The sequence below is a fragment of the Rhinichthys klamathensis genome, unplaced genomic scaffold (assembly GCF_029890125.1).
Source record: "Rhinichthys klamathensis goyatoka isolate OS25496 unplaced genomic scaffold, OSU_Roscu_1.1 h1tg000029l_1, whole genome shotgun sequence".
In the NCBI taxonomy this organism is placed as follows: Eukaryota; Metazoa; Chordata; class Actinopteri; order Cypriniformes; family Leuciscidae; genus Rhinichthys; species Rhinichthys klamathensis.
Genome location: NW_026606579.1, coordinates 2,443,447 through 2,454,086, shown reverse-complemented (window position 1 = coordinate 2,454,086; position 10,640 = coordinate 2,443,447). Strand labels below are relative to the sequence as shown.

General features: G+C 38.2%; 1 protein-coding gene across 3 annotated transcripts in view; it reads right to left on the bottom strand.

Annotated features, from left to right (window-relative positions):
• Positions 1-6,469: 6,469 nt before the first annotated feature.
• dock4b (dedicator of cytokinesis 4b) overlaps positions 6,470-10,640 on the bottom strand; it is a 92,298-nt gene continuing 88,127 nt past the window's right edge. For all 3 annotated transcript variants that reach the window (XM_056245261.1, XM_056245263.1, XM_056245262.1), the window contains one exon: positions 6,470-7,170. In XM_056245261.1, the coding sequence (XP_056101236.1) occupies positions 6,748-7,170 (423 nt within the window). In that variant the 3' untranslated portion in view covers positions 6,470-6,747. The remainder of the gene's footprint in view (positions 7,171-10,640) is intronic.

Sequence of the window (10,640 nt, the reverse complement as noted above, 5' to 3'; positions counted from 1 at the left end):
ATACACACTTCACCTTTAAAAAGTCACCATTAAATATTTGAATTTAATAAAAAAAATTAAAAATTAATGTGCCCACATAATCTTTAATCAAAATAACTTCCCTCCCTCTTGCAGCGACATCTCTTCTCTTCTCTGATGATGCGTTTACTGGCGAGAGGGCGGAGCAACCTGTCACTCACGTGAGATCGACCAATAGCAAACGACAACCATCTAGTCAATTCGTGATGGGCAAAATCTAATCCCACTCTACATTTCTTCTTGTTTGAGAAGCCGTTTCTCTCAGAAATACATCAGTAGAAAAGACTAGCACAACTTCCGTTTCCTGAAAGCTGTTGAAAATGGCTTGATTTGCTCTCCATTTAAATTGCGATTCTGTCTATGATGAACTATTGAGATATTAAAAAAAAGTATTCATTCTAACAGGCTCATCTGAGATCGGACGTCCTTCCATTAATAATGAAAATATGCCCCAGGGTGCTAAATTTATACTCAACAATAACAAAAAAAGAAGGAAAAACTGCCATTTATTTTGTTCCACTGTTCCAAAACAAGACAAAAAAAGTTTGAGAAAAAGGAAACTGAAAAAAAAAACCTCCCATTATAATCATAGCTGAAAAGCGAAGCAAAACATGCTGCATCCTCATTAATTCACAGTGTCTGTTATTTGAGTAATTTACTGAGAAACATAATTAAGTTTAAAACAAAAAAAAACTAACATTTTAAGGGTTTGCTCTACAGTGGTGCACACTAATGAAAGCTCTTCACAGCGAGATTGTCTCATTTGCTCTTTCGCGCCCTAGGAGGGCTGCCAATGGCAAATTGATATCAACACAAATGACATCAAGTTACAAGGCGGCATTGTCCTCGGCAGTCAGACAAACGACAGGGAGGACGGATGGAGTCGCCTCGTGTGAATACGGGATCGATCTTACGGTCACATCGGGGAAGAAAGAGAGGGATAGAGGCAGAGCAGAACGGATTGATTTAGGCTGATGTGTGCTTAATTAAGAAGAGGAATCTTCCACAGACGGGCTTGCGGGTCCTCGCCGACTGCCTGTGTAATTATAAGTCGGCTTCAGTGCTTCCACACCTCCTGTATTCAAGTGCGGGGAAAACAGAGGCAGTATTGACTCAATACAGACAAGACTATCCTCTAATTAGTGAGAGAATTCAAGAAAAGCACAATAAGGCTCAGGTACAGCCGCAGTCACAAGGATAAAAATCTCACGAGGATGAAGACGGAAAAAAAGGACGTTGATGTACCATGATTCTGACCACACAACATGGGCCAGAAAGCAGAAAATCAATATGAGTGGTGTAGGTGGCTCCCTGAGGTGCTCACAAACACAGATACTCCATACCGTGGTAATACCCACAGAGAAATGAATGGAGTCACTGTCTCTGTCAGCAGCTACAACCAGGGGTCACTATTACAACGACCTTCAGGCAGGAAGACACTTCAATTTGAGCTAAACATGTTTGTATTTTACAGTGACTGTGCTTTGGGTGAAAAATTATAACGGAAATAAATGTTTTTTTTTTGTTTGCTTTTTAACTAAAAAGACCAGGTACACCAACATCATATTAGGCAGATGCTCATAATGTTTTGGCTCATCTGTGTACACTATAATACATTATCTTGTATATGTTGAAATATGGCCGAGACATGCAGGCTTAATAAGATTTTATCACATACATTTACTCAAATTTACTTTACCTAATATATTTTAGGAATCCTAATCACACAAATGTGTCATTTTATGTATTTTCTCACTTTTAATTTTTTAACTGTAGCTTTAATCCATGTACACTGAGTACTCTAGCTTTAGTCTGCTGTCTATTGCCTACGAACAAATTCTGTCCGATAAAGTGTCATATTTGTTTTTGAGAAAGCAAATCAATTCCTTACAATATAGTTTGGTATTAGCATGTGTTGCTAAGCTAACAATACAATGCAGAAACAAAAATATGTAACACACATCACATACTGCAAAACAATTTCAAAATATGGCCAATTCACTTTTAAACCAAATCAGCAGATAGTAATGTGTTATCCATTGTTTGTTTGGAAATGCATACCGTGAAATCTCTGCTACATGTATGCTATAGCAGAAAGGAGATGCAACACTTTCCGTCGCCGTGGTAAGAGCATGATTGCAGATAACAGACCCTCTGCACAAACAGTCGGGGAGGAAAAAAGACTGAGCTAAAGATCCTGCTGTTGAAATAACAATCAAATGTCAGCATGACCGTGGAGGACGTGCTGTTAAGAGTCGGGGTCGCTGACAAGTGCATGCATGCCGTCGAGGTTGCATATGAGCTGCCTAAGGCGAATTGCTTCAACCTTTAGCATTCTCTACCCACAACCACCCACCACTGGCAGTGAAGTACAGATCAACACTTAGGAAGGCAAGAACGCCGACTGTTAAATAAGAGTCCACAACGAAGTGGTGATCTTAAATGGAAGAGTTGGCATCAAAAGAATTGCCATTTTAATGCAGCTTGAGGTCAAACTGAGGAGGGTCATGCAAATGTCTGCAGATGCAAAACTGAAGGAAGGATGAAGAAGGCATATTTAAATTATTGGCATACATAATGGACCATGACTCAAGTGCCTCAATTTTATATTGTAATTCCTCAATCGATTGCACCATAGTGTCCTCACTGTGAGTGTCCACATTACTGTGGCGTTTCCACTCAGCCTGATGATGGGCAGTTCACTCAAGTGTTTCAATGTCACGGCCTGGTCAGCAGATTTCTCTCTGTCCTTGTTGTCTCCTCGGAAGCTGTCAAACTAGTAGGATACAACTGTTAGAATCACATAAAGGGCATTGGAGATGGTCTAAATCATAGTAGGCTGCCTATATAGACGGCATCCAAGCTGAAAGAGAATTTCTCTCGACTTGTCAGCCATCTTGGATAAATACAATGCATTCTGGGATTGTTTTTTTTTTTTTTCCTGGAGAGATACAAGTAGCTTTAGATTTAGGCTAAAATGTTGCTGATTACCATTTGGAACAAACCTTTTGTCTGTAACGTACCTTTGACGCCTGTAAGAGCTCAATAGTTTTTGGAACTGAGCCCCATACAGTACCTACAATATAACATCATGTTCGGTGGCCAAAGATAACACAGGAATTTCAATTGGATTGGTTGTGCTCTAGGATGTTTACACATTTGTGTTGTATACCATGCAGTTTACCATTTAAAAAAAACCAACATTTTAGATCAGTTGATGATCTGTGGTGTGGAAAGCAGTCGAAGCATCCAAGTTCAAACACACAGTTCAAATCAAAGGTTCTCACATTGAGGACGGTATGTGAGATACGGTTGCCTACATCAATCCTTCGTTTGATGTTCTGTGGAAAATCCCCATACGACATCTGCAAGAGTCCTCTACGAGGTCATAACACAGAAAACAACAAACCAACAGAGAGAACGAGAAGGTGGGTAAAGCCGATGGGCAAATCCTAATCAGCCGAAAGCATAACAGCAGTGATACAGGAAATCAAGGGATGAAACAGGAAATCTATTATCCATAAGCCGTTTGAAATCTGTCTCTGTCGATGAACCTCAGTCCCAGATGGAAACTCTGTGTTCTTTAGAGTTTCCTGAAGCAGAAAAACACCTTGAGCTTGTGCTATGAAAAGCTCAACCAAGGTAAGGCAACATTAAGTCCCGCCTTTCTCCTTCCCCAGCCTTTGACCTTGCCAATAAATTTACAATTCCCTGGGTGTTTAGCATCTAAATGAGGCACACTTTGGTGGAACAGTTTGCAGAAGTCTTGAAGGGAACATAAAAGAATGGAACAGCAAAGACTTGAAAAAAATCACTCTTGCTTGAGCCCTTCATACACGTTAAGATTTCCCTGGTCCGGAAGACTTCCCAATTACAATTACAGTTTTACCTTTCATATAAACTGTGAATTTCCTTGGAAAAATTCAGGTCTCAGACTGGGAACAAACTTACCATGACAGCAAGGAGTTTTCAAACATCCCACCACAGCAAGATTGCATTACGTGTGCAAATACAGGTCTTACTGAACAGAGAAAAAAACACATGAATAATGCAACCGGCTCACTGCACCTGGAGGAATAACAATGAGCTTCCTACTTTTCTGCAGTTATGATCCTTATTAGAAGTCCAAATGGCTGTCATAGAGCTTAATCTGTAAAATACACATACTTTACATGCATATATAAGCTCCATTTACATTTCAAGACTACTGAAGAATATACACAACTTGGTTTGTTGGCATATCCAGCCTGTTAACCTGCACTGAATAAAGGGAAATTGGTTCCATACAGACATGAGTTAACCTTTCGAGAAAGGAACGCAATGAGCTGTTGAATCAAAATGTTGCTGGAAATGTTTATTAGACAGGAAGTCATTAGAATGTAAATGTGTTAGGTGCTTTCTCAACCTCATTTTCCCTACGCTCACAAAATACATAAATATTTGACATTTATCATCTTAATTTGCTGTTCAAACATTCAAAGCTGTAAATTTGTTATAGCTACACTTCTTCGGTTAAAAACATGTTATGTACAATAGACAAGATATTGCATTTGGCATAATTACAACAATTTTGTTATTTAATTTACAGTTTTCGCAATAACTGATTTTTGTGAATGCCATCATCATCATCATCATCTGGCTTTCAGAACAAATCCGAGTCTCATAAAATGTGACCGTAAAAAGGAGAAAATAAAAATCATACTCCAGTTAATTTAAGAATTAATAAGAAAGAGGACATTGTACTGCGTTAGACGATCACATTTTCCACTAAAACAAAACAATAGCTGGTCTCTCCACTTCCATATTCGCTGGGATTTCATTTGCAGGGCCATACAGAATTGTAAACTTGGCAACATTTGGACAGCAAATGAAATTAGCATGCAAAATGCACAAACATTTCGAAACACTTCTGCAGATTTTACACTGCTGTGCACCGTGCAACTGTGTTGGAAGCGTTTATGCATGTGTAATAATCATTTTAAAAGGTTGTAGATGGTCCCTCTACCTCCATTTCGTACAGGTAAATGAAACATGAGGTCAGGGAAGGTGCAGTTCAGAGGTGCCAATCCAGATTCGACTGGAACGCATCAATTCAGATTAAAAGTGGCAGCCCTTATTGCCTGATGGCAGCTTGAGTCTCTGTAATGCCCTAGGTAGATCAAGTACCTTTTATATGAAGCTTTTTTACCAGGATATAACACTTTGTCTCACTGTCTTTCAGACAGCCAGCAGCCGTACGGTAACGCAGTGCCGTAAAGTGGTCCGGTGCACCGTTGAGTCCTTACAGTCAAGTCTATTACAATGGATGTCTAACGGTCCATTTGCATCCTAATAAAGCATCTTCGAGTTCAAGACATCCATTTTCCTTACAGCCCACCTGTTCCTTTGGCACAACACTTGGCAAAACTCCACACAAGTATATCTCCATTTACACTGCGTGGGCATGTGCACTTGTTAGGAATTATTCTGACCACCTACACAGGTTCTAATCATTCAGACCCCAAACTCCAACGTAACCTAAAGAAACCATCAATGCTTTAGGGCTCGGAAAAGCCCATATAGACTCGCCCACAACTGCGCTCCAATTACACAAATGGGACGGAGGTACTACTCTTGATTACACTCACATTAATTAGTCAATGCAAAGGTGACAGTTCATATGGTGAAAGTTTTCAGATTTGTCTAACCCATGAGAGCTCTTTGCGTGTGGATTTTCAGAGACTATGGTAACTTGGTCTTACAAAAGCAGCGACCTTTCTAAAGGCCTATTCACACCAAGTGCAAACTTTTTAAACATCTTCAGACTGCAAAGAAAACTGACCTGTCAGTGATACAAGCATTTTCTGTTTCCAGAGCCACCGCTGCACCCACACAGTTTAGCACATTTAGTTAACCGGTTTAATGCTACTGGACATAGGACTAATGTCATCTTTGTACATCTTTGTGAAATGACATACTAGTTCACGATCCCTTTGTACTACAGATATAAACACAGTTTCCTTTGAAAGTCTACTAATAAAATATGTGCATTTATAAAAAATGTGCATAAATATAAAATCGCAGGGCAGACAGAGATTTGTGTTAGCAAAAGTGTTGTTTAAATCGCCTCATGCACTATATGCCAATCTATATAAATTCCCCCACACATTATGGACTTAATTTCCAAAGCTTCAGATTCACGATGCTGTACTTTCTTTTCAAACCCCTTTAGTAATGTTCTAATATTTTACCACATATTTTCTCTCTCATTTGGTGTGAATAGGCCTTATACTCAAAGGAAAATGTAACCTTGAACATTTTGTGCTAACATCAATATAGAGGACTTCTAGCACCTTTGTCTATTTAAAAGTACAAAGTACTTTTAATTGTGCATTTGTCATTGATAAAAAGACTCTTAAGGCAAAACATGTCTTGTATCAACCACTATAAATACACATTAGCATTGATAAATCTATGGAAAATCTGAGAAAATACCATAGTACTAAGTTCTGTTTAGAGTTAATTTAGGGGCTTGGGTAATTTGACAAGCGAACTTATAATTTCGAACCTAAAAAGTGCATAAAATGCAGTCATACCCCTGCAAACGCTCTTTCACTCAATATATATTTATATATGAAAAATATTCCACAGTCTATTTATTTTATAACTGGGAGATTAGGGAATAATCGTAAACCCACAGAGGTTAAGTGTAAAAGTGCAAATGGTGGGGCTGGTGTGAGGGGCACAGCGTTAGAGCTGTGAGACTTTCCTAGGAATGGGACGGGGTCTGGGAAACTGGTCGGGTCGGCGTGGTTCAGTATTTTGTCTTCGAATCTGGTGCGGTTTGGGCGGAATGGGTGGCGCGTCAACGCTTGGAGGAATCGACAAGCTTGGTGGGAGCGGGACTTGCCTGCGGGGGTTGTTCCGCTCATGTATGCTGTAAGGAGGCGGGGTCTTGTTCTCCCGTCGAATGAGCTCGTCTGAGCCGCTGGAGGCGGAGTTTGGGAGGGCGTGGTCAGTGGGTGTGTTCTCAGTTCCAGAGGCCTCAGATACGCTACAGCGACTGAGAGATGAGATGCCGCTGCTGTAGCTTCCAGAAAGCACTGGAGAATTTGACACCAACCCTGTAGTTTGGCACTCTGTGGGCGAAGGGGTGAACGGAGGCACAGAGATCTGCAAATACAAAACACATACAGATCAACAGATCAAAAGAGAAAATATGAAGCTTTGGGCCACAATGCAGCTAGCACAAGATAAGTTACCTCTATCTAATAGCAGGAATAAAGAAATTCTTAATAACAAAGCCATCAGCTACAACAGAAGCAAAAATTCGGCCTCAAAATCAAATCGGTACACTGGAAGGCCAAAGCACAATATTCTGCAATGTTGGCTCTATTATTTTGAGGCAATACTGTCTCTTTTCATTACGAAAAAAATTTCTAAGCAATTAAATCCACAGCTAAGGCTTTAGCTGTTTCTAGGACTTAATTTCACTGAATAAGGCATATTTAAAGGGATAGTTCACCCAAAAATGAAAAGTCTGTCAGTAATTACTCACCCTCATGTTGTTCCAACCCCATAAGACTTTCGTTCATCTTCGGAACACAAATTAAGAATCAAAAATATCTTTATTTGTGCGCCGAAGATGAACGAAAGTCTTACGGGGTTGAAACAACATGAGGGTGAGTAATTACTGACAGAATTTTCATTTTTGGGTGAACTAACCCTTTAATCTGATTGCACTCTGGAGAGAACTTCAAGCACAGCATTTCCGCTAAGATAATTCAGTTTGTGCAGTTGATAATGGTGCATCTCAGTAACAGTGAGGTTGCATTACATTTTCTTTTTTGCTGAAAAAGCTACATTTCTTTGGATGACAATATATTGGTAGTATTACTGGCCAATATTAAAACTGAAAATGTGTTGGTATAATTTGATGTTAGATGTATATTGGTGAATATTGGATATTTGAATCCCTATTTTTCTTTCAAAAACACTAATTTTTTTCACTGTAAAATGCTAATCTTTAGCAAATCTCAAAATGAATATATATTTGAATACTGTACATATTAATGTTGTGATGCCTAAATTTACTCTTTTTTTTTATTTATTTTTTTAGACAAAATTGTATAGAATTTTAATATTGGCATTTTATCAGTTAGCAGCCATGATTATAAGTAATCAGCCATTTTACTATATTTCTACTGTTATCAGATTGCATACATCACCTGCTGTATAAAATTTAACTTGATGCATGTTTCATAGATTTTATACGACTACTGGAGGACATAAAATAGCCTGGACCAGCATGAACATTTGTGCTGTTTAAAGCTGGTTTTGCCAGATGTAACTGACTGTGGAATCTATATTCATGTGTTTGCCTGGTCATGCTTGTGTGTGACATGTCACATGGTATAGCTTCAGGCATGAGACTATTTCTGGGGCAAACAACCGTACACAGGTGGTCACGCAGGTTAGGCTTTCGCTTTCTGACCCGTCCCGCTGACTGCACTTCCTTTAGGAAATTCACCAGCTCTAGTGCTGAGATCTCCTCCCATCCGAAACTCGCTCTCTGCTTTGTTTTCCTGAGTAGCTTGACAGATTTCAGCATTTCCGATTTCCGGAAGGAGTAATGATTTGATTTCTATGCAGTCTTTAAATGAAAACAGAAAGAGTTTGGACTCTAGAGTTTTATTAGATGATTGGAACGCATGTGCTTTGCTGAATACTAGGTGACGAATCGATATGTGGCACGAGACGAGAATTCAAGGAAGTGGCAATGAATGCAATTGTCAACAAGATGCGATGAATGAGGCATAGTCGAGTAGGAGTTTCTGAGAAGCCATTAGAGCGGTGCTCGGCTTTAAGGGCCGTTACTTTGAATGAATGTGCGTTTATTTAAAACCTGAATACACTCACTGCAACGTAAAAGAGAAATGGCATAAAGGCACATTGATGACTGCAGCTCCAACCTTTTTCAAGGTCTATGACCCTTGTATACCCTATTATATACCCTTTGAAAGAAAAACACTGTGGTTTCTGGTACTCTGCAATATGGACACCTGAATTTTTAGTAAAGCTCAGTAATACAATAAAAGTAAAGTACAGTTGGACTGACAGCATGAGGGTAACGTTTCATATTTTCTTGAATGATGAAATGCACTATTAATAACATACAGGACACTAAAGCTGGTCAATAAGGCATCATAAAACATGCATTATACATTCTTTAAAAAATAATCATGTAAAATATGTAGATTGGATGAGAGATACAGTAGTTGTCAAAAGTGATGCCCGGAGGGGATATTTGTTTTTAATGACCCTACAAGTTCAATTAAACCATTAACATACAAGGAAAATATTTTATATTTTTTAAATAGGCCTTGGTTAAGGTATTTATCTGAATATTATTTGGCAAAATAAATCAAACTACAGCTACAGATTTTATTTTACGATGCAAAAATAAAATAAAATAAAATGCATAGAATAACAAAAAAAGCATATATTGACTACAACATAATCCGTTATTAAATGTGGCATGTTTCATTGCATTTTCACAAATGAAACATCTGACTCCATGCACAACTATACACAATATGCTTACAAAATATATTTTAATTTTTTATATTATTTGAAGAAAGGGTGAAGATGTCAATTTACCTAGGCTGGACATCACTTTTGACATCTACTGTTCTGAAGTTAGGGGAGTAAAGATATATATATATATATATATATATATATATTGTATAAATTTAGAGGTTCTTATATGTCATTGTTTAAATGAATGGTTTATGTTGCTTCAAAAAAGCCTATATGAGAAAATATCGAAAAACATTTACAGTATAGTGGATTTTTAACATTTGTGAGCATCGTATATACAATGCATGGTATAATTGTTTGGTATTGTACATAAGCTAAGTGTTGGACCCAAAAATAATGATCCAGGGAGATAAAACGGGCGAAAATTCAAAAGTTTGGGGTCAGTAAGATTTTTTTTGTTTTTGAAAGAAGTCTCTTATGCTCACTAAGGCTGCATTTATTTGTTAAAACATACAGTAAAAACAGTATATTGTGAAGTATTACAATTTAACATATCTGTTTTTAGTGTCACATGATCCTTATAAAAACATTCTAATATACTGATTTGGAGCTTGAAAACAGAAAACAGTTTCAACATTATGATAAAACAGTATTTTTTCTGGATTCTTTGATGAATAGAAATTTCAGAAGAAAAATAAATCTTTTGTAACAATAAATTGATCATAAGTGACAGGAAAGACATTTATAATGTGTACTTGCTGATTGTAATTAATTCCTGACCCCAAACTTTTGAATGGTAGTGTAAATATTGTGTTGCTTTCCACTGTTGTTACCAGAGTTCTCTGATAAACACAATCTTGCAGTAAAATGATTGTGCCACCATTGAGAAGAAAGAGTTTGAGATCGATTAGTGGATTCTGCACCGGATCACTGCCATGTACCGTGTACGTGAGCCGACCGAACTGTTCAGGACTGGAGCGAACACTCACAAACAGTGTCTCTCTGTCTAATCATGGGCCCAGTTGGATTGACTAGAGCCTGACCCAGTAGACATCCCGGATTGAGTCCCGAGACACTACAGTAAACACTGTACATCAAAAGTC